At 54.5% G+C, this 23,142-nt stretch overlaps 2 protein-coding genes across 4 annotated transcripts in view; one reads left to right on the top strand and one right to left on the bottom strand.

The window, feature by feature from the left end:
• The window catches only part of BAIAP2L1 (BAR/IMD domain containing adaptor protein 2 like 1), a 71,236-nt gene extending 57,587 nt beyond the window's left edge, over positions 1 to 13,649 (top strand). For all 3 annotated transcript variants that reach the window (XM_074345690.1, XM_045525121.2, XM_074345691.1), the window contains 7 exons: positions 1,961 to 2,128; positions 4,224 to 4,371; positions 6,180 to 6,387; positions 6,968 to 7,045; positions 8,410 to 8,593; positions 11,280 to 11,317; positions 11,795 to 13,649. In XM_074345690.1, the coding sequence (XP_074201791.1) occupies positions 1,961 to 2,128; positions 4,224 to 4,371; positions 6,180 to 6,387; positions 6,968 to 7,045; positions 8,410 to 8,593; positions 11,280 to 11,317; positions 11,795 to 11,870 (900 nt within the window). In that variant the 3' untranslated portion in view covers positions 11,871 to 13,649. The remainder of the gene's footprint in view (positions 1 to 1,960; positions 2,129 to 4,223; positions 4,372 to 6,179; positions 6,388 to 6,967; positions 7,046 to 8,409; positions 8,594 to 11,279; positions 11,318 to 11,794) is intronic.
• A 174-nt stretch (positions 13,650 to 13,823) lies between these two features.
• Positions 13,824 to 22,235, bottom strand: BRI3 (brain protein I3). The gene is made up of 3 exons (XM_074345692.1): positions 21,888 to 22,235; positions 21,288 to 21,390; positions 13,824 to 14,236 (listed from the first exon to the last, which is right to left on the bottom strand). Exons 1-3 carry the CDS (start codon positions 22,027 to 22,029, stop codon positions 14,104 to 14,106), a joined length of 378 nt encoding a protein of 125 aa, XP_074201793.1. The 5' UTR covers positions 22,030 to 22,235; the 3' UTR covers positions 13,824 to 14,103.
• Positions 22,236 to 23,142: the final 907 nt, after the last annotated feature.

The raw sequence follows: 23,142 nt of genomic DNA, 5'->3' as shown, positions 1-23,142 counted from the left end.
AGGTGTGTGCTTGTTCAGGATCTCATCAGCTGCACGATTGGCTTTATTGCCCCCCTTCAGCACGTGCAGTTGTGAGGTTATACCCCCGGGAATCATCACAAAACGTGTGTTGGGGGGAGGGTATAGCTCAGTGGTAGGATGCATGCTTAGCATGCACAAGGTCCTGGGTTCAATCCCCAGCACCTCCATTAAAAAATACATAAATAAACCTAGTTACCTCCTTACCCCCCAAAAAAGTTAAAATTAAAAAAAAATCGCTCTTCTTTTTAAAAAAAAAAAATTTAAGTGTTAAATTTCCTTTCCTCTTTTTTTTTTTAATTATGAATTCTGTTGGGTTTATGTGAGCATCCAAAACTAGCATTGATTGAGGTCAAATATTCATTGTTATTCATAATAAAATAATTTAGAGAGCACTCCATGATGTGAGAAGCTTCGTAAGAGCTTGAATATAGGACAACTTCCTCTTTTTGGCAGGGGGGGTGGTGCTTGGTCTTGTATGTCTGCATGTATCGTAAGTTACATATCCCATGAAGTTTTTGCAACTTTAAGGAATATTCAGCTACCAAATCCAAACACCTAGGGTCTCAAATTGTTACAGGGAAGGCAAGGAATGCTGCAGTCATGGTGACTTTTGTCAGCACTGCATCTGTACTAGCGTCAGCAGTTGTCAGTGTCCGAGGCGAGGGCGTCCTCCTGGGGCAGGTCATAGGCTCGAGAAGGACAGAAGTGACCTCGAAGTGCTCTTCTGGTGGCGACACCCTGCCCGTGATGGGGTACTCACCGTGTCCTGAGCAACGTGGCCTGCTTCCAGAGAGCCATAGTTGCTGGCCGTCTTCCTCACACTTATCCTTGAGTCCCAGTTATGTTTTCAGAGTGACACAAGCCACATCTACTTCTCGCTGTACCCGAAGTCTCTTCAACCCTCTGAAAACCGCTTTTGTGCCTTCCCTCTTCCCAGTCCTTGCAGTGGTCCTTGGATGACACAGGCCAAAGCAGTTGGTCCCCGGTTTGTCAGGGTCACAGGCAGGGGACAGGTGGTGCAAGGGGAGGGGTCTGCCCTCTCGTAGGACTTACATCAGCCCCCCAGCCCACGCCTGATGAACACAGAGTCTGGGTGAGAACAGAGTGAGTGCTGGGAAAATTGTTTCAAGGAAGGTCCCCTGCTTCTTTTTTCCAAATGGATTGCTGCCCTGGGAAGGGGGTTCTCTGAAAGGCTCCTGGGAGCTCTGGAGTCCAGTTGTAAGAAGAAGAGCCTGGCTCGAGGGAGCCAGGGACAGACTCCCCTGCCTCTGGGGCTCCAGGGCCTCATCGCTGTCATTCTGCATCTCCTGGCCCCACGGCCCCGCTTTTCTGCCAAGCCCATGGTCTACCCGCCCCAGAGCCCCAGTTGGCCTTGGCCAGGGCATCCCCTCAGCATAGCCCCTGACTCCAAGGAGCCCACCACACTCTGCCTCTGGCCCCTCGGTCCCCCAGAGGAACTCCCCGGGACAGATCCGGCTCACTTCTCCAACACATACATCCCATTTCCCCGGGGTCAGGTACACTCCTGGTCCTTTCACTCTGCCGGAGGTGCTTCCTGTAGGAGTAAGAGGAAGGCGGCAGTGATTGGCATTTGGGGGGCCACTGGGAGAACAGTGGGGATTAATACAGACTGTGTGACCCTTCCCTTTTAGTTTTTGAACTTGTTCTTAATCATACACAATCCTTATATTAGTCTTAACTCCGTATTCACACTGAGGGGGATGGTAAATTCCTTTGGAACAGGAACCTACGTCCTTCTCAGCAAGTAAGAGACAGCAGACACCCATAGATGCTTAAGCTCCCCGCTGAATCTCACTCAGGGCTCCCACGCTTCTGGCGGTAAGCCAGTATACGCTAGTGGTATTATCTGATGTGATTTTCGTCAGCCCTTCCAACCGTATACAGTTTGTCTTTGGTTTTGTTTCTTTTGAATTTGTAGTCTGCAGAATTGATCAATTCCAAACTGCCTAAGTGGCAGGAAACGTGTGGTGATGCCACCAAAGTACCAGAGAAAATCATGAATATGATCGAAGAAATTAAGACCCCAGTCTCCACCCCAATGTCTGGAACACCTCTGCCTTCACCCATGATCGAGAGAAGCAGCTTGGTGAGAACCGGTTGTCTCCGTGGCATTTCCATTGTGTGTTTGCTGATATGATTTTGGATAAATTTGCTTGACAGACTGAGGCCTTCTTTGCTAGTGGAGATCACGGGTGCTCCTGTATCGCTCCTGGGCCTCCCTTTTCTCACTTTTACCCCCTTACCTTCAGATTTGGAATAAGCTGTGCACATGGTTTACACCACGGTTAGCACTGTAATCTGTTTTGGAGATTTTATTGTTACTGTTAACTGTAATTAGTCTACCTTTATAAGTTTATTCCCAGTGAAGGAAACACAGGCAAGAACAGATTAGCAAAACTCTGATGCCATACGACACAATATGAGGCACCTGAGAGAAAAAGTCACCCAAGTGTTCAAGGTCATGAATTCAAGCATCGTCATTCCGCTGGTCTTTGAACTTGGGCTTTATTACTTTTCATAAACACACGTGGAGATTTGACTCCAGCAGGTGGTTTGAACACATGAGTCAGTCCACCCTACCTCTCCGTCCAGTGCCCTGTGAAGTGACAGCAAAGCTATTAAAGATCAGCCAACAACCCGCCCAATAAATGCATAACCAGGTGGGAAAGTAAGAGCAGGTGCTCTCAGTGGACCAGAAACTCTGGACGGGTCTCCAGAGCAAGAAAGGCAAGACAAGGATATAGAGAATAAAAATAGAAGGAAATCTCAGCCCCAGGGATGTGCAGGGCGAGATTTCTGCAAAGGGTGGAGCAGGAAGCCAGTGGATACAGGAAGCGGGAAGAAGCCAGGGCGTTCCTCTCTGCAGCTGGGTGGGGAGCTGGTCCAGACCCTCTAGGCTGGGCGGTCCCTCCCCCTTGTCCCACTTGTGCTGAACAGTAGGCACTTTTGTCTGTTAACCAGAGGGCATGTTGGGGCGGAAGAGGTGGGTGTGCTTCTGGAAGTGGGTGGTCCGGGGCAGTCCGTGCTGTGAGAACAGGGAATACAGACTGCCGTGTGCAGTGAAAAGAACAGAGACCGCCATACTGTTCACAGATGGACAGACACCGGCAGTCACTGAACAAGTGGGGAAAACCAGTACCATAGAAAGATGCGCCAAAATAAACACTGAACGACCAGTGATGGAGGCAACAGGGCAGAAGGGAAGTCTTCAGAAGGAGATGGAAGGGTATTACATCCACAGAGAAGAGTCAGCCACCTTGGACAACTAAAATTGGATTATTTATTTGTAGTTAAAATGATGTATCAGAGATTTGCTTCAAAATAATCTGATCATGGGGGAAGACGGACGGGGCATACATGCCACAAGATTGGCCATGAATTGATCATTGTTGGAGCTAGGTGTTGGGTACACGGAGACTTACTGTGCTATTTTCTCTACTTTTGTACCTGTTTGAATTTTTCCCATAAAGTTTTGTTTTTCATTTCCCCTTCCTCCGCTCAAAGAACACCCATCAGCAACAGATGGGCTCAGCAGAATGGAACTGCTTGGGAGACTGAGCCGAAGAACTCTCCCAAAATACAGTTTAAAAATAGAGGATTTAAAACAAAAAATCAAAGAAGATGAACCTAGTTTGAGGAGGGTCGAGACGATGTCTGATGCGCATCTCCATTTCGGCTTGTCCAGAACCACGTAACCAATGCTCTCACTCCAAACCTGCTTCTCCACATCTTCCCCGTCCAGGAAGCAGTGACTTCCTCCTTCCGGGAGCTCAGACACCAAACATCAGCCCCTCTCCCTGTCTTAGGCCACAACCAGTCTGTGGGCATAGCCTGGTGTTTCCCACCACTTCTCCCCCTGCACTGCTCTAACGGTGGTCCCTGCAGAGACTCCTGCAGAAGCCTCTGCCTGGCCTTTAACACAGCAGCCAGGACAATCCTGGGTGAGCCTCGATAGGTTGCAGAAGGTTAGCAAAGGAGAATTCAGGGAGCGAAAAAAATGGATTACTTGCAAAGAAGAGAGAATCCCATTGACACGTTTCTTTTTAGGAAAACAAAATGTTAGAAAGTGATGGAGCAATGCATTCAAAATGTTTAAAGCAAACAGTGCCAGACAGCCCTGGGAACCTGTCTAATGCCATTGCTGTTATACTAATGATAAACTAATACGGACTTTTTCACAGGTTGGGCGAGATTATGACACCCTTTCTAAATATTCACCAAAGATTCCCTTGGCCCCTTCATCCAGAGCCACTACCAGCCCTTTGATTGATATGTTTAATAACCCAGCAACAGTTGCACAGAATTCAGAAAGAAGAAATAATTCAACAGGTAAGATACTTAGTTTGATTTATTTTAAAAATACCTTTAAAATTATTTAAATATTTAGGATAAGAGTGCCTTGAGATAGACAGAAATACGCATGTGTGGTAGCGCACTCTAGACACGGCCTTGGGGGAACTCACACCTCCAGACAGATCTGGCTTTATTATAAAACCATGTGATACATGACTCACTGCTTTGACACTTAACTAATTCTACACACTGATTGATGTTTATATAGAGTGAACATATTACTGAAAGGTGATATATTTTTAAATAAATGAAATATAACTTAGAGTCTCACGCTGTTCCGTATTTGATTGCAATTGTAATAAAGTTCCTTTTTTTCTGTGAAACAAACTATAGAAGTTCACATGACAAAATTATGGCTATTAATCTTACCAGTAGGTTTAGTCTGAATTACAATCAGTGTTTTTCATCATCTCTAACAGCACTTCGTGCTTTCTGGAGACTTAAGTTCTGACTGCTTGAATCTCAACTCTGTTGACTCCATTTCAATAAATCGGAACCAGTTATTGTTTACAGACATTTCAGGGGACTTTGGTTAGGCTCCACTCTGCCTACACAGAGTCTTTGGCACCCAGGACCTCGAGACTGTCGTGGTGCCTGACCCCTGTCTCTGTCTGGGGGTCTCACAGGCCCCCTTGGTGGGAAGGTCATGACAGTCACGCTGTGTGCGGCGAGCAGGGCTGTTGGGGAAGGGACGAGACTTTCAGAATGTCAGCTGCCAAGGTGATCGATCATCTGTGGTCACCTGCCTTTGAAGAACTGTAAGTTATACGTAATATACAGTTAAATACGCAGTGCTATGTGGCCCAATCATTCAAATGACTCTTTGTCACTTACCAGTGAAAGCTAAGAGACAACTGCTGGATTCAGTACAACCAAGGTAGTTAAGAGTATGCGGCGTGTTGAAGAGATAGCAAGGTTTGTACCGTAACTACTAAGAATTTGCAAGAATGATGCAGAAAGAGATATTGCCCTATTGTAAAGTAAATAGTAGGCTAGCAAAATTTGGAAAAAATCTGGGGAAAAAATCTCCAGTGCATTGAAGTGGAAAACAGCAGCCTGCATTTGACTTGAGACATGAAATGTGCAGCACAGAGTTTCTCACGGTGCAGTTCTGGGCCGTGGCATCAGGCCACTCGCGTCTGGATCCTGGCTCTGCCACGCGCTAGCCACGGTCCCAGGAGGGTCACTGTGGGTGACAATGGCACCATCGTCAGTGCTGAGAAGCACTGAGAGTGTGGGCTGGTGCTGAGGGAAGGCTCAACACCCGTGACTCGTCCCCACCACACTCTCACCTGGGTGTGAGCAGGTGAGCAGCCCCGGCAGCAAGAGCGTCTGCATTTCCTGTTTTCTCCTTCCCCTTGTGGCACAGGCCTTGGACAGTTTGGTCCGAGTGGATGCCTGATGCGGCCTCTGTGGTGTGTACTGGGGACCAGGAGGAGGAGAGCAGCAGGCTGCTGGGTCGGGGGGCCGTTTGCCTCTTTAAGAACCATCCTGACAGTCGGTGCAGGTGAAGCTTGATGAGGATACACTGCTTTATCCTCTCGGGCTGGAAAAGAGCCTCTGGCCACAAGGATCTCCTCTGAGAGCCTCGGCCTTGGCTCTGCTACTGTCCCTTGCCATCCCTGTTTGTCCAGGCAAAGGCGTGGAACTATCACCCCGGTTGGTGTTGCAGTAGGAGTGGGCCGGCGAGATGGAAACGGGTGGTTTCCTGGGGTTTGCTCATTTGAGCTTGCCTGATTATCCTTCTCTGAAAAAGCTGTGGCTGCTCTGTTCCTTTTTAACAGATTCTTCAGATGACGCCAGTTTACAGCGATCAGTTTCTGTTGCAACTGGACTGAACATGGTGAAAAAGCAAAAAGTGAAAACCATTTTTCCGCACACTGCCGGCGCTAACCAGACCTTACTTAGCTTCCAGCAAGGAGACGTCATCACGCTGCTCATCTCCGAGGAGAAAGACGGCTGGCTTTACGGAGAGCATGACACCACCAAAGCGTGAGTCTCAGGACGGGGCTGTCCACGCAGGGCCCACGGCCGGCGCTGGAAGAGCTGCCGTCTCTTCCGTCAGCGGCAGCTTAGAATCTGAGGCGCAGCGAAGTGCGTGGTGTAGTTGCAGCTCCAGCTCAGTTAACTGCGGTTCCCCTGCTCCTGGTTATTCCCAGGCTGTTTTCTGTATGCATGCACATATGTAAATTTGATGCTTGAAAGGGTCGTTCGATCAGGTCACCTCTGAAAGTAGGTTTAAATTAAATGCTTTTTTTTTTTTTAGTGTGACTTCAGATTTCTCAAGACACACTTTAAGATTTAGCACATAAATAGTTTAAATACCAGCATCATTATTTCAACTCTTTGTGCACAAGCCTTACCGTAGGTAGGTTGAATTATTTCAGGTATTAAGTAAAACCAATACGGAGGAAAAGGCAAAAAAGAAATCCGAATAAAATTCACGGGTAGATAAGACGAGGGGTGGAATGTGGTAGGAGTGGCCCGGCCTGCCTGCGCCATTCATTGGTGTGTTTGTTGTGGGCTTGTCGCCGCTGGCGCCACAGCGGGTCCTTTTCCTCTTCTCCCGCAGGAGGGGCTGGTTCCCATCCTCGTACACGAAGGCGCTGGAGGAGCCCGCGCCAGAGGCCGCGAGCGCGCCCGCGCCGAGGTAGGACTGCAGTGCTCGCCGGCCTTGCCCTCCAGTTCCCAGGCGCGACCCTTCCGCCTGGGCTCACAGCAGAGCCCCCGTGAGCGCGGAGGGCGTGGCTGCTGCTCCGTGGCTGCTGCTCCGTGGCTGCTCCCTCGTGACTTCTGTTGTCCCAGCGCTTTCCTGTCTGTGGCGAAGACACACCCCAGACCCTGCCCTTCAGCCTGGGAACCGCTCTCCCGACTCCCACCACCCACTGCTGCTAAATGCCCCTTTTCCGTCTCTGTCTTACTCAGCAGCTTTCAACACTGGTGAACTCTTTCTGGAATGTTCTCTTGCCTGGGTCTCTTGACCTTGCACTCTTTATTTTCCTCCCACCTCACTGGCCATCCACTCTGTCTCCTTTCAGGCCTCTCCTCTGCCCACTGCTTAAACATAGGTGTCCTCGGGACCTGCCCTCGGTCCTCTTTCCTGTTCTGTACCTCCCGGGCCATTGTGTGCGCTCCCACGGCATGAATTACATCCATGGACTTGACGTGGCGCCTCTGTGCAGACAACCCCCAAACCTGTATTCTGAGCCAGATGGTGGTGATTATCGTCCCGACTTAGAAACTGTCCACAGTGCCTTACAGGGATTAGGTCATTAATGCTCATAGCAACCTTATGAAGTTGGTCCCTACTTTAAAATTGAGGAAACTGAGGCATAAAAAGGTTTAGTAACTTGCTTAAGGAGCTGGAAGTGGTGGAGCCAAGACTCGAGCCCAAGAGATCTTCCCCGGGCCTACACATGAGTATTTACATGTGTACTAGCTGGCTGTCCCATGGGTCCTCAGAAACATGTCCAAACTGAACATGTCACAATCTTACCACAAACGGCCAGGCCGCAGTATTTCCCGGGTCACAGCAGAACCTCCTCACCCATCCCGCTATCCCCGCGGACCTCCAGCACCACACTTGACGCCCCCGAAGTCCTTCCATTATACTTGCTCAGAGCTGGACTGCCACCGGGCCAAGAAGTGAAACTAAATATTTTTAGGATGTTACAATTCTGAGTTTTTTCATCTAAACTGCTTAATGCTTTTGCTAAGACTTTTGCTCCATTTTCTTACGGAAGTCCTTCAATTAATCAAGAGTCTGCCCCTCACTGAGCTAGTTTTCCTCTCCTTTTCTTTTTGTCATGTCTTTTAAAGAATGTCTTTCGAGTGTGCATTTATCAACCAGCAGAAACACTGCAGTGTTGTGTATACTGTGTGTGTGTTGTAATCTCCTCTCTCGCTATTGTGGGTTATTAATCCATCACAGTTCCGGCCGTAGGAGATTCAGGATGTTTGGGGTGCAGGGGGCAGGATCTCATCTAACTCGTATCCTCTGATTTTGCTCGCTAGCTCGGCACCGGTGCGGAGCGTGAGCACCGTGAACTTGGCTGAGAAGAGCAGTGTGGTCATCCCCCCACCTGACTACTTGGAATGTTTGTCTGCGGGAGCAGCTGCAGATAAGAAAGTGGATGCTTCCCAGAACACTTGTGCCTTTAAAGCACCGGTGTCCAAACCAGAAACCGTGTCATCTCCCGTGAGTACAGCCGCAGCATGAGGCCCAGTACCCAGATCTGAGCGCGGGCCCTGGATGCGGGTGTGGGTGCCTTTCCTCGGAGCAGGAAGGTGGTGACCTTCGGGCTAGTGACACTTTCTCCGAGCGTCCCAGAGCCTTTCAACCTCCTTAACCTCAGTCCTTTGTTTTTATTTTGTCTGTAAATGACAGTTTACACACAGTAGGTCCATCGTTTGCCAGACTATATCAGGTTTTAATCTCTCCTCGCTCTCAGTCACGTCTGCAGTCCTTTAGTCGTTTAATCACATTTTTCTGCATTTTCTTCAGTTTTCATATTGTTTTCTGAAGGAAGGGTTGAGGCTGAGAGTGGTCATTTAATCATTACATCTTCAGAAAGCGTGTTGTGTAAACACTGTGTGGACATTCTCTGTGATCCTCAACAGCCCTGTAAGAAAGAGAGGCCGTGAGTCACCGCATCAGTCCCTTTGACAACTGTCTTCCGAGTGCCGGGCCGTGGCTCGGCTGGAACTTGCGTTTTACTGATAAGAAGCAGAAAATGAGGCATAAACAAAAATATCCATGATAGAAGATCTGTAGAGAGTTAACTAACAAGGCAAGGGACAGAGGGGGGAGGTGACCTGCATGGCGGTCACAGGCTGGGTTTTCTGGGAAACTGCCTCTGAGATCCGTGCGCAGGGCTTGTCGGGGAGCGCCCAGGTCCGCACCTGTGAAAGCACAGGGAAGGGGGCAGCCCTGGGCACTCTTGAGACATAGGAGCCGTCACCTCTCTGTTGGTGGATGTTTGGGCTGTGAGGGCGGGGCTGCTCCAAGCATCCTGGTGGATGTCCCAGTGCCCGGGTGCGGGGCACACCAGGATCCAGGTGTCCCGACATGAGATGGCTTCAGGCTGCCGTCTTGAGTTGTTCTGCCCTCCTTCCTCACAGCACAGGCTGTTACTTCTTGCCACTTTACCGCCAGGGCTGGACTTGCTTTTGTTTCTCTCAAATGTCATGTCACCCAGAGGACACAGCTTGAGAAAACATGGCTAAGCTTGTTTTAAAGTTCAGTCGGGGCTCCGAGGTTTCTGCCCTGAGGGCAGATGGGGGTCTGCGGGTGGGTTGTCTCTGGTTCCCAGTTCCGGGAGCAGAGAGCCTTCCTCAAATTGAGGGTGCACAGGGGAGGGAAAGTGTTCTGCCCCAAGGAAAGGCAGAAAGGTGGTTTCCGGTGAGTGTGGGTGCACACACCCTGTGGACTCCAGCCTGGGGAGTCTGACTTGACAGAAGACGCTTTCCGGGCGGGGGGCGGGGGGTGCCACCGCCCTCCCTCTGACGCGCGGCCACAGGAGGCCTTTCACAGCCTGGGGGCGCCTGCTCCGGGCCTTCTGCTGGGTGAGGGCGTGTGGGACTGCATGAGAGGCATCCTGGTGTATTTTTTAAAATACGTCATCAGTTAGCCCTTAACTACCCTGTACCATGAGTGTCATACCAGAAACGCCTTACAGCGAGTCCTGCTGAGGAAGCCCAGGGTGTCCTGTGGGGAAAACTCATTTTGCAGCCATTTAAAGCCCTACTAGAATGTGCTAATAAGCAGGGCCGCTGCTCTGTGCTTCAGTGATGGGAAGCAGACACTGAATCAGGGCCCCGGGCTGCCTGCCTCCTAGTGCTGGGGCTCCCCCCAGGACCACCTTGCTGGCCCCAGGTTCAAGGTCAATGTGTGAGAGGCCTGGAGACAGCAGGTGCAAGTCTGAAGCAGCCCCGGTGCCCCCAATCCCCCTTCCACCTTGAGAGTGTACTTCCAACACCAAGGTAGGCCATCCCGAAGGAGCCTGGCCTGGCTTCCCTGTCCAAGCATGGCCTTCAACCCCGGGTTAGCAATGGGAAGTGAGAGGAACTCGGGGGTCTGTGCACCCTAACACCCTGGGGAGGTCTGGGAGCTCTCGTGACAGTCAGGGCTGGCCTGCCAGGACTGGTGGCCCGTCAGGCAGACGGCGTCACACTGCCCTCTCCTGGGCGGCCATCTGAGTAAGCCCGCCAGCTCAGGCCAGTGATTTCTTACAACAGCAGAGCAGGGGAGGGTATAGCTCAAGTGGTAGAGCGCCTGCCTAGCGCCCATGAGGTCCTGGGCTGTTCAGTCCTCCTCTCAACATAAACAAACCTAATCCTACCCACCCCACCCCCCAAAAAAAAACAGCGGCAGAGCAGATTTCAAGCAGGTTCTTTGTAGAACAGAGGGAAGAAGGCAGACACACTGGGCCCCTGGCCACACTGGGCAACCCACGTCTCTGGGACTGGGGCTGGGGCTCCGTGAGGCCCTGCAGGAAAAGACAGTGCTTGCCCTGGTCCGCCTTCTTTCCTGCACTTTGACAGGACTTCCTACCCGGTCTCTGGCTAGCAGTGTGGGCACCAAATCCCAGCAAGGTTTTCTCCTTACTGTTTCTCATGGCATCATTCAGGATCGGGCTCCCAAAAAGCCACAGTCACTACAGTTTTGCCCCTGAGTGGCCAGTGACCCTGCGTTTTCCCTCCAGGATGGTCCAGCATATGCGAGGGTCCCTCAGTGGCCTTTAGACCATTCTCTGCTCTTGCCCTTGTCCTCGACTTGCATAGCTTTAAACAGTCCCTTAGGCTTCTGACATCTTTACCTTCGGCTCCTGTTAAATGTTCCAGTTTCATGAGCCTTTCACAAATTTCATTTTTCTCTCTCACAGAGTGATGCAAACGGGATTGCAAAGCCTCCTTTCCTCAGGTACGTGAGCTCCTCCACAGAGCCCTTCGCGCTCCAGGTGGCCCACCCCTGTGGGTGAGGGGCCTGTGGTGGCCCCTGGAAGGGTCTTCCCCCTTGCACAGCCCAGGGGGCCTGATCCTGAAAAAGGCTTCGGGCCTGTGGGGTCCTCTGGGGAGCCTGGGGGGCCCGCCCAGCATCTGGCTGATCCAGAAGGGAGGGCCCTGGTCACACGCTGCGTTTGGCAGCTTACTAACCCAGCCCGTCCTATGTGGCTCTCCCAGAGCCCACCACCCCCGCCCCATATAGGACTAGAGAGGGGGGCTCTCTGTCAAAAATATTTTTACACTCTGGATAGTTCCATGACACGTGGCATGGAGAGGACTGTCACAGACCAAGACTCACATATTCCGTAATTTGACCGAGCAGGAGCCCTGGTTATTAGCTCTTTCCACATCAAATTCCCATCTCGTATTTCTGCCAATATTTCTCTCCCCACAGCGGAGAAAACCCCTTTGCGACTGTGAAACTCCGACCGACGGTGACAAACGATCGATCAGCACCAATCATTCGATGAAAAGGTGGCCAGGGAAGTCTCCCGGTTCCACACTCAGTTCTCACTTGCAGGGTGATTGGTGTATGTGTTTGATAAGTGCTGTGCCGTTGGAAAGCTTCGCCAGAGGGTGCCTGATTTTAAATGTATCACTTAGCAAATCAACTCATTTTCTAATATAACATAGTTGGGTTTACACATTTCTGTCTTTAAGATGAATCAGGAATAGTTTAGTCGATCATTCAAAATATTTTCTTCCTATTCTGTTCAAAACCAGATTTGGTTCTAATCCTTACTGTATCATTTTTTTAAATAGTCTATGATTATTTTTTTAATAGCCAGAATAAGGGATAGTATGTGCTTTCATGACTGGCTTTCTGCACCTGAATGCAAATGAGACCACAGTTTTATTTTATAAAGCATGTGCTCTTAAACAGCATTATGATGTTTGAAGAAAATACTGTATAAATTTGCATCACAGCATGCAAATAATTTTAAGCAATATAAATTATGAGACTGTATAAAATTTAATTTTTTAACTTAAAATTTTTTGTTTAATCATATGTAGGAATCCCCAGTTTTCCGCAATTTAGACATAACTGAAGATACAGCACTGAGACATTCGTCTGTCCCTATCACAGCCACATTAGTACTTGAACAATTTCTAAGAGGTACTGAATCTGGTAGTTCTGAGTTACCATCTGGACTGACCGATGGAAACATGCCAGGCACCACACGCGAGCCTGGCCCGCGGGGTAACCGTGCATCTGGGGCTCCCCATGTGGAAACTTGCTAAGCTAGTTGACCAAAGCTGCCTCTGTCACTAACCTACTCTGAAACCTCTCGGGTTGCAGGGCTCTCCACTTTTGAATCAGGTACTGAAACTGCACTCAGCCTTTACTGAGCCGGGAGGACCTGTGGGGGCAGCAGGGGTGGCTGCATTTCAGCTGAGACCCACCACAGCGCACTCGGAGCCTGGGCTCCTGCGGGAGGGACTCGGAGCCTGCGGCAGGGATCGTCTCCGGATGTCAGGGACTAGGCCCAACCTGGAGGAGTGGAGGACCCTGATGAAAACCCACACCCGGGCCATTCCCTATGTGTGGCGGGGAAGGGGGCTTGTCGCTGATCACAGCTCCTTTGGTTTTGCCATGAATGTTACCATTTTTCTGTAAGCTTGAAATTGGTCAAGGCCAAATACAGTGAACCCATGTAAGCGTGACACACTCGAGGTTTTGGATCCCATCCACCTCCTGGCTGGGTCGGCCATACAGGTGACCCTGCCACCAACAGAGATGACGCAGGACTACGAGGGCTCCTGGGACCCAGGCTCAGGGCACGTGTCAGCACCACACCTGCCTGGAGAAGATGCTTCAGCCACAAAGAAAACAATCGAATCAAATTTAGTCACATGGCCCACTGCTCCTCTCACCATTTTAGAGTCAGATTCACAGAAGCCCTTTGTTGTCTACAGTATGTGGGGGCGGTGAGGTGTCAGCTTTGAAAGTGCTAATAAGGGAGGGATGGGGAAGGGTGTCCCACTGTGGCCTCGGCCTCCAGAGCACCATGGCTTGGGGTCTTCTGGCTGTGTTACAGGGTTGTGGCAGGTCCTGGGGTCGCTGGGCTGTGTGCAGGCCCGCCTGGCTCACCCACCGGTCTACACCTCCACAGAAGGACTACCATGGGCGCTCACCTGCCTCACACAGGATGGCAGGGCTTGCCTTAGCTCCTGGGCACTGAGGTGCATGCTCTATAAATGTCAAGGTATTATGTTTCATTACAACAATAAAAACCTGAAAACACGTAGTTTTTTTGAGCTGTAAATGCCTCTCGAGTAACCAAAGATCGGGCATAAAGTGGATGGTGTGGAAGCCGGGCGACGGATGTGTCACTCTAGTCTCTTTAGTGTGTGTGTGACGCTTTCCATAACTTTGCACACTGCCACTTACAGAAACAAACACTGAATAAGCAAAACAGGTAAACAATGGTATGGATCTCATTTATTTAAAACAGTTTTTCTCACCTTTCTCAAATTGAAGACTGCGAAAAATAAAAGCAGTGCTTTATTGAGCTGTCGTTAACCCTGGGAGCCACACCCCGCGACCCCTGTGCCTTGAAACCTCGGCCGGCCCGCAGTGCGCAATCCACCCACCGCACTTTACAAAACAGTCCTGAAGCTTAATCAAATAAAGCTATTGTACACGACATTTACATTAGAAAAAGATAGCTGAGTGTAGGAAAGCCAGGTGTGTTGTTCCCTTTAAGTAAAGTTTGCTCCACAGTTGGGGCATCTTCGCTTCCTCAAGGCAAAACAGCAGATGAACCCAAAGGGGAACAAGACGATAGCCAAGAAGATGCCCAGGAAGGTGAAGGAGTCCTCCAGAACCCCGACTCTGCAAGACAGAGAGGCGCACATGGGTTAGGGCCCTAGGCTGACCGAGGCCTGTCGCCCCACCAGGCCGTGACCCCTCCGGGCGATCACGCGGCCCTTCCCTCAGAACCCACCCCCGGGCCTGGAGATGCCAGAGCTGTGGGTGCCGAGCGAGGAGTGGGAGGCCGGCCTCGACCGATGTCTGCACTGAGAGCAGGAAGAGGGGAGAAGATTCTCTCGAGACATCGCCACCTACTGATAAAGGCAAGAACGCCTGGCTGCCGTATAACCTGCCAGGGGTTTTCTTCTAGAAAAGAAGGAACAAGCAGCAAGTGCTCATTTCTATAAAAACTCTTACATCTCTGAAAAAACAAAACCAAGAAAACCAGATCACTTAACGATATTTTTTCCCAATGCTGGTAAGTTTTAGATTTTTTTTTCCATTCCCTAGAGGGAAATTACAAAAATAGTGATAGTTTGGAATTTTGGTGATATTTATAAACCAACAGTGGAAGACTAGAATCAGCCATGTTCATACAATGTCACTTATCTTGAGAAATTTCATCTCAACACTTCCTCTTTAGAAAAGGTCACATTTACCTTCACTGTGCACATTTAATCCCAAGACCCCTGGGGACGTCACCTAGACCTCGTGCCAGAGAGTCAAGAGACCTGAGGTCACCACTCCAATTCTAAGATCATTTTCAAAGACCCCAAAGGTGGGGAGCAGGGGCCGTATCTTAAGTGAGAACCATGCCAGCTGCTGGGCCCCAAGGAGAGAAGCTTCGCTCCTGGCAGACTGGCCGCCCCAGGCTGCGGAGGAAGTGAGGAAGGACACAGGAGGGGGCTAGAGGGGACAGGAGCCAGGCCTGGCAGGGACACTGGCCCCCGAGGACCCCGCCCCACGGTCCTCCACTTCCTGGTCCTTGTCCACACCGCAGCACCCCCATCTTCAAACCCGGCCAAGAACACTGGATGCTCACACCCATCGTGGTAGCCCAGGGGTAGAGGAGGAAGGTCAGCTCAGCAAACAAGTGTGGAGGAAAGTGCCGTAACGGGACTTCGGGACTCAGGAGGCCGAAGCGGCCCTGACTCGGTCACTCACGCTCGGCCTCCGCGAGCGGGAGCTGCTCCTGTTCACGGGGGGACCACGAGCTGTGACCCGCCGAGGCAGGTCCAGCTCAGCCTGCCCGGCCGGCAGTTCCCTCCAGCAGCACCTCCCGTGAGCCCGAGTGCAGAGGACAGGGCTCGCGGGCGGGAACCCGCCGCTCACAACACGTGGTCGCTGAGGAAAGGCTCTGAGAAGTCCTGCAGCAGAGACGCCTGCTGGGCTGACTCCGCCGATGCACAGGCTAGGCTCCGCTCTGAGGGGAAGCCTGTCAGCCGGCCTGAATCCCTCAGCAGAGCCACCATGTCCCGTACAGACTGCTACCAAAGTCTGGCGACAGGAGCCCCCTTTTTAAGTACAAGAAAGGCTGTCGGGTCGGCACGCCGCTCCTCAGCCCTCCGCGTGGCCGCCCCTGCCCGAGCCAGTCCAGACCACGGCTGCCCCCGCTTCCGGGGCCCGCCGAGCTCCCCGCCTGCTCGCTCCTGGCGTCTACACCGACGTCCCACCTACGGCTGAAATCCCAAAGTCACCCCGGTTTGCACGTTCGTTTAGAATGTGCAGGGGGAGAGCAGAGGAAACAGGTGAGCCAGGCCTCACAGCTGGGTCACCTGCACCAGCCAAAAACCTTCCAGAAGAGAATCCTGCCCTCTGAGGCCCAAAGACAGTGACTGCCTACCTGACTGGGTGCCCACCCAGGCCAATCACTCCGCAGAATCTCACGTAAGGATCAAAGCTGTTAAGAGGCAGAGCCTAGACCCAGTGTGTCTGCTCAAAGGCAGGAGGAGGCTGGGGCCTGCCCTGCTGTCCTCAGTGCTCTGGAGTGGGCGCAGATGGGCACCCAGCGCCCTGGGGCTGGAGCAGCCCTCCAAGCGGCCACCGTCTCCCCACAGTGGAGGGGAGGGGGCTTGCCCTGTGCTGCCTGCGTCCACATGAACTGTCCTGTCTGCGACTTGCTCCTGTCCCCTGGGGTCAAGCATCAAACGGCAGCAACCCCCACCTGCCTCTTCCCTAATTCTCAACCCAGACCCCAACCTGTGGTCTACACTGTGTGAAGCTGGGGAAGCCCAGGAGGGCTGGTCCCTCTCATCTGGGCCCTCCCCGCCCACCTCTGCACCCCAGGTGAGAGGAACAGAGCCCACTGCAGACCAGCCCTAAAGCTTTTCTGTCCAGGTCCACTCACCCGAGCCAGAGCAGAGCTGGCAGCTGCGGCTTCCGACACCCTGTCAGGAGTCCGGGTTTGACGCCGACAAGACCCCAGCCCTCTCCCCATTCACCCCCACCCGGCTCTGAGAAGGCTGTCGGGCCTCCTCACGTCTCTGGGAAGAGTGAAGGCATTTCCCTTCAGCAGCGAGGGAGGTGCCAGCAGGTCTGCTCCAGACCCAGACTCCTTCACTGAGAACCATGTCCCGACACCACCACCCCCACCCCCACAGCTTCCCAGCCCGAGGGACAAGGAACCGAGACCAGATCTGTCTGGCCAGCAGGGGCCTCCGAGGGCAGGGTCAGTCCGCAGGCACCACACCTGCCACGACGAGAGTCCACACCTCTCATCCACGATTCCAAATGTCAACAGCTCTGAAAGCAAACCTTTCTAAGCCTGTAACAGTCACCTGGCAGCCACATGTGACCTGAAGTGATGTGTTAATTTACCCACTTAATGGCAGTATTTGTGTCTTGCTGCAGAAGTGTTAATGTTTGACTCTGGGTACCACCCAGTCCTGAAGAGCAGTGTTAGCGTGATTTACAGTTTTTAAAAATCCAAAATCTTCAACCGAGAAACATAATCTGGTCTCAGACCAATCCTGAAGCAGCATCCCCAGGCTGTAGAGCACACCCATATCCCTGTGGGGCCGCGGGGGAGGGAGGGGACCCCCTGCCCCTCCTGCCAGCCTCTCCCACTCGACCCGGCCTCTCATCCTCTCCAAACCCCCCAAAACCCCCGATCAGTTCAAGGCGAGTTTCAACTCTTCAACTGGCTCAGAATCCAAACTGAACAAGGGGCCCTGATGTGGTTAGAAGCCCTGCCCCCATCCCTGAGCAATGGGGGTGGGGAGGACATGGAAGCTGGAGAAATTAGGGAACTGACTAATTCTGAAAACACTTACTTGACTCTGGCCTTACGGATAAAATGCCGACTCAGTTCCACGGACATCCATCCGTTCAGGGCGCCAGCCTGGGAGGGGCCCCAGGGCAAGGATGACGGAGGCCCCACAGCCCACGTGTCTCAGGTCTCCAGAGAGCGCGTCCCAGGGCAGGTCCCAGGAGGAGTCCCATCCTCACCACCTCCGGTTTCCTCAGAGCGTCCTCCCTTCCTCCCCATCCCATCCTGTCCTGCTTACAGGAAGCTGGAGCCCAGAGCCTTGTTCAGGCAGCGAGCGCCAGGGCCTCCCCACCCTCTGAGCACCCCCAAAGCTAGTGCCAGCAGCCCCCCTGGCTCATCCCCAAGTACTCTCTTCTCCCAGCACAGAGCGGCCTCAAGGCAGGACCCAGCCCAGGGAATGACCCTGACAAGCCTCCTAGGAAGAGGGGAGCAGAGGACTTCCTCCAGGGCCTGGGGCAGGGTGGGGGCGAGATGCCCGAAAGCACCTGGCCAGCCCCCTCCCGAGACCAGGTCAGATCTCGCCCTCTCAAGAGACACATGTGCCCCACCTCCAGCTGTCCCAGGGTCCCCACTACAGACAGGCCTCCCATGGGGACAGGAGCTGCCTCGTCAGGGGTGGTTCTCGGGACCTCCTCACAGAGCCGCCGGCCACTTGATGGCCGGTTCCGAGCCAGCCTGACAGCCAGGAAGTCCCGGCAGATGCCGGGCACAGCTCTGCCTGCAGCAGGAGGCCTACGAGGCAGCAAGGCCTGCCCGAGACCCAGCAGACCCCAGGCTCAGTCCGGGGCAGCTGCGCTGCACAGGCCACGGGCGCTCGGTCCCTGGAGAAGCAGCGATGACGGCCAGCGCTGGGCCCCCATGGCCTGCACACCCTGCCCAGGACAGCCCGGGGCACGAGCCCTGCCCGGCCGTCTGCGGCTCCCCACTCAGGCCAGGGAGAGCCCACTCCTCGGGGCAAGGCCAAGCCCTGGCTCCCGTACTGCCCTGGCCCCTGGGCAGCACCTGACCTCGACAGCTGCTCCTTGAGCCCCCTTCTCGGCTTCCAAGACCCTACCCATTCCCGGATTCCCTACCTCTCTGGTCACCCCCGAGACCAGACACCCAGTGATACCCAGCCAGGGCCAGCAGGGAGCTGTGGACAGCCGGGCCCCACACCTGCCGCTCGACGCACCCTCCAGCCTCTGACCCACACTGCCCAGGGCGCCCTCTCCACAGCCCAAGACCCCCAGACCCACAGTGCTGCCCCCTCGCCCCACATCCAGGGACAGCCCACACCCTCAGGGCAGGACAGCTCCAGAGAAGCCCAAGGCCTGCTGAAGCCCCGCCGGCCGAGGCAATGCTTGGTCCAAACAGACGAGGCGCACATTCACCCATCTGCCAGGGTCAAGAGAAAAGCTCTCATAATGGCTAAAAGGGGAAGATAGGGTCAGGCTGCTTAACGGAAGGCTCAGACGGTGGCAAAGTGACAAGTGGCACAGGCCTCTTACGCCAGGCCTCAGAGGGAATCACAGACGTGTGACTCGGACACATTCCTGCCAAGCTCCCAGGGAGGGACGGGGACAGAGCCAGGCGGGCTGGACAGAAAAGGAGGAAGTGCGGTCATGTGAAAAGCCTGTCTCCCAGCCCCACAACACCAGACAGACAGAGGCCACACCAGCTGTCCCCAGGACTTCACCCCAACTCCCCAAACCACCGCAGAGCCTCATGGGAAGCATCCAGCCTCTCCTGCTGCCCACCTCCCCTGCCCCCAGCCCTTCAGCAGACAGAGGGCCGGGACACCCATGCGTGAAGAGCCAAGCACCAGGGGGGCCCTCACTGCTGGGGCCTGTCCTTCTCAACCCAGACGGGGGGGAGGGCATGGAGGACATGCCTCGGAGGGAGTCACAGTGTCTGGTCCCAACTTGGACCCCACACTTGTCCTCAGAGGACCCAGGTCTCCTCGCTGCATCCACCACCCAGAAGCAGGGAGGACAGCAATTGCAACACAAAAAGGAAGACGCCAGTTCCCAGATGTAGGTACCCCACCCCTTGCCTTTGGGCCGCTGTAACCCCAAGACTCTCCCCAGAAGAGTAGAGAGCCTGATCCACATTTTGTGCAACCAGGGGCCGAGAAGCAGAAGCCACGGGCCTCCGATGACATGACACAGGTCCCACCCGAGGGGAAGGGAGAGATCAGGGAAATGCTCCCCGCCCAGCAGCAGCCTGGAAGCTCCCCCTGCTCCCCAGGGGTATCTGCTGGTCTCCGCTCCTCCGCACTCAGGGGCTCTGGCCAGCAAGAGCCTCAGACTGTCCCATCAGACACCCCATTTCTCAGATGGGGAAGTGGGCCCAGCTAGTAGCGGGAAAGGCCAGGATCTGAGCCCCCTTCTCTGGCAGGCCGGGCACTGCAGGAGACACTGGAACCCCAGCCTGATGGCTCTGCTCCAGGTGACCCTGATCCACCTTGACTGCCAGCCTGACGCCCCTCCTGACACTTGGAAATCACTCAACACCAGTCTTCTTTCCCTCAAAATAGGCCCTCGGAATCCCCAACATGAGCTGCGTGGGGACAGAAGGACCCTGGACACAGCAGCGCTCTGAGCGCCCAGGACCAGCCTCAAAGCCAAGCATAGCGGCCACCTCTCTGTGCATCTTCCCAGCATTGCCAGCGGCTCTCTCCACAGCGGACCAAGAGTTGACTCTTGCCCTGCCCAGCAGCACATGACCAGCCTCCCAGTACGTACATACACACACCTGTCTCCAAGCCCACCCACCTGCCTTCAACCCCAACAGCTCTGACGCCCCCCAGGTGCTGAGGGCAAAGCAACTTTGTAGAGGCCACCAGCTATCCTCCTCCCCACATTCTCCAAAGGCCAGAGTTTCACCAGTGGTGTCAGAGACACTGTTTTGGGTTTGCATGCAGCCCAGAGGCTCTCCCCTGCCCACAGCTCCCTTATTAAGCACACGGTGGGCTCCGGAGTCCAGCCTCCCACCCCATTTCTGGATGTCCTCCTCTTTCCAGGCCCTCGTCTCCCACAGCTGCCCTGCTATGACTGAAATCGTTAACTTCCCCTTGACTCCACTCTGGGCCTTCCAAATACACTTTTGAAATTAAGTCTCAGTGTAAACCTGGGTTTCTCAATACCATCTCAGAAACTTCAACTTCCTCCTCCCGCACAGGCTGAACACCCAGTCCTTGCCAAGCCTTCCCTGACTTTCTAAGCTGTCCGCGCACTGGAATCCACCAAGGGCAGGAACCAGGTATTATATGAATCCTCAAGACCCACACAGAACAAGTATCTCGTCGTTGCATCTCACGCGCTATAAAAGCAGTCCTGAGAGGATTCTGGAGGCTCTAGATTGAGAAAACGAAGTATTGCTCCCACCCCAGAGAACCTCGGCATTTCTGTCCTGGTCCAGCTAACGGCCCTGATGGGGCCAAGGTAGCCCTTACAGCGCAGCTCCCAGGCTCCCTGGACCGCCATCCAGCTCCCGGACCACACTGGCCATCTGAGTCAAGGCTCCCCTGCCCACGCACTTCCCACCCTTCCCAGGAAAAGAGAACCTTTCACCACGTTTGAGAATCAACTGCAGAGCAAACCTGCAAGTACCAGAACCAGAGATGTCAGTCCACTACTAACATTTCCGCATCCCACCCACTTGGGACTCAATGGCCCCAGAAGCACTCAACTCCCCAGGAAAGGGGACCCAGCCCCCTCCACCCCATGAAACATGTTCCCATCCAAAGACAGGTGAACCCACTCTCTCCCACACCCCAGGTCAGTGGCTTGTCTGAAATCTGACCGCCTCCCCCAACAACCCTGCCTTTATGAGGTTCTGAGTGTGTCCTTAGAGGCTCCTGGGGCCCCCAGGCCTGTGACATACCTGCAGACAGGGCAGCCTCCAACGACAACGATGGAATTGGCAGGGTACCGGGTGACATTTCGACTGTGGATGTTGTAGACCCTGGGATGGTGGGTGGGTATCCCTGTGGGCAGGAAGGCACATCAGAGGGGGGGCAGGGAGGAAAACCAGGGTAGTCTGAGGTCTACTTCTCCTGTCCTTCCCCTCTCCCCACTAAAAACTCTCATCCTTTCCTAAATCAAGTCAACAGCTGTCTCCACTAAGTGCCTACTATGGACTTAATGAGATGCTGACTTGCAGACAGCACCTCGTTAATAAAGTTAATTCTCAGCGAGGTTGTGATGCTTCCTGGGAAGGACGGGCCGGGCGCGCGCGACCCCGCAGGTGGGCTGAGGGCCATCGGGCAGCGGCCAGACTCGGGGGCACGACCGCAGGTTCCCAGGTCTAAGATTTCCCCCAACCCTTCCCCACGGGCGGAGCCCCCGGGTCTCCCCAAGCCGCGCCCCCGCCTCCCCGTCCGTAGAAAAGTTGGTTTCGGGGTTAAAGGTCGCCACAGAACTCCGCCCAAAGTTTGCTCCCGGGGACCCCCACGCCGCCCCCTCCCCCCGGCCCCCGGCCCACCTGTGACGAGGTAGGGGTACGGCGGCGGCGGGGCGGCGGCGGGGATGGCGCCGTAGCCGTGCGGGCCGCACGCGAAGTCGCCCTGGCCGGCCTCCAGGTTGTAGGCGGGCGGCCGCTCCTGCAGCAGGGGCTTGTGGTCCATGGCGGGCGGCGCCCACCGCGCCCGGCCCGGCTCCCGCTCGCGCTCCCGCTCCCGCTGGGACTCCGGCTCCGGCTCGGACTCGCGGGGACGCCCGGACGCCCGGCGGCGGGACCCGCTCCTCGCGGGCGGCGGTGGCGGCGGCGGCGGCGGGGCTGGGCCCCCTGGAGGCGGGCGCCGCGGGCTTCCCCCCCGCGCCTCCCCCCGCCAGTCACAAGACCCGGATCACGTGGCACGGCTCCCGGCGAGGGGGCGGCGCGGGGCGGGACCGGCGGCGTCTTAAAGGGGCCGCGCCCGCCCTCGACCACCCCGCCGGTAGCTTGGTGGCGGTGAGACGGTCCGCTTCGCGGCTGCGCCTGCTCCTCCCCCTCCCCACCCCACATCTGCGGCCCCAGAGTCACACCACGAGGAGACCACACACACACACACACACACACACACACACACACACACACACACACACACACACACACACACACACACACACACACACACACACACACACACACACGGCGGCCCGAAGATGCCGCACTCGGTCGCGACCCTATGGCCCGTTGACCTCTCCCTCCCAGCGCCAGGTCCAGTCCCAACGATCTCGGAGGACGGAGACCCGTGGCCGGCCGGAGGTCCGGGGTCCCGAGCCCACCCACCACCGGAGAATGCAGGAGCCTGGGACAGGGGCGGCCCGGAGGCGGGGCCTGGACGGGGGAGTCCGCAGGCCGCCCCCGGGTTGTCGCCGCCCCTGGGCATAGGGGCCGGGGACTCCGCATTCTGACCGACCCGGGATCCCGATCAGGGCGCGGCCAGGGACAGTGGAAGCGCAAACTCCCGAGGGAAAAAGCGAGTGATGCATGGGAACCGTGTCTGCTCGCTCTCAGCTGGGGCTCATTCCCTTGGTTTTCTTTAGACAAAATTAATTCGGTATTTTATATGCATTGTGACCACTAATTACAAATAACAAACCCTAAATATCGGGCGCCACTGCGTGGCGGGCACTGTGCCACTGTTGTTCCTCGGTTCATAGATCTTCACAGCAACCCAGGAAGTCCTGATTCCCAGTTTACAGCCCAGAGCCAAGTTCGGAAGAGGGAAGAGACCCAAACTTGACCGCAATGG

Source organism: Camelus bactrianus, chromosome 18 (assembly GCF_048773025.1).
Source record: "Camelus bactrianus isolate YW-2024 breed Bactrian camel chromosome 18, ASM4877302v1, whole genome shotgun sequence".
NCBI classification, from domain to species: Eukaryota; Metazoa; Chordata; class Mammalia; order Artiodactyla; family Camelidae; genus Camelus; species Camelus bactrianus.
This window is presented reverse-complemented; position numbering and strand designations above follow the sequence as displayed.

What these genes read in the sequence shown, in the direction of transcription:
- BRI3 (XM_074345692.1), bottom strand. Translation starts at nt 22,029, where the DNA reads ATGGACCACAAGCCCCTGCTGCAGGAGCGGCCGCCCGCCTACAACCTG. An exon ending in GTACCCCTACCTCGTCACAG is followed by an intron (nt 21,391 to 21,887) that starts GTGGGCCGGGGG and finishes TCCTGCCCACAG; the next exon opens with GGATACCCACCCACCATCCC. An exon ending in GGAGGCTGCCCTGTCTGCAG is followed by an intron (nt 14,237 to 21,287) that starts GTATGTCACAGG and finishes TCTGTCTTGCAG; the next exon opens with AGTCGGGGTTCTGGAGGACT.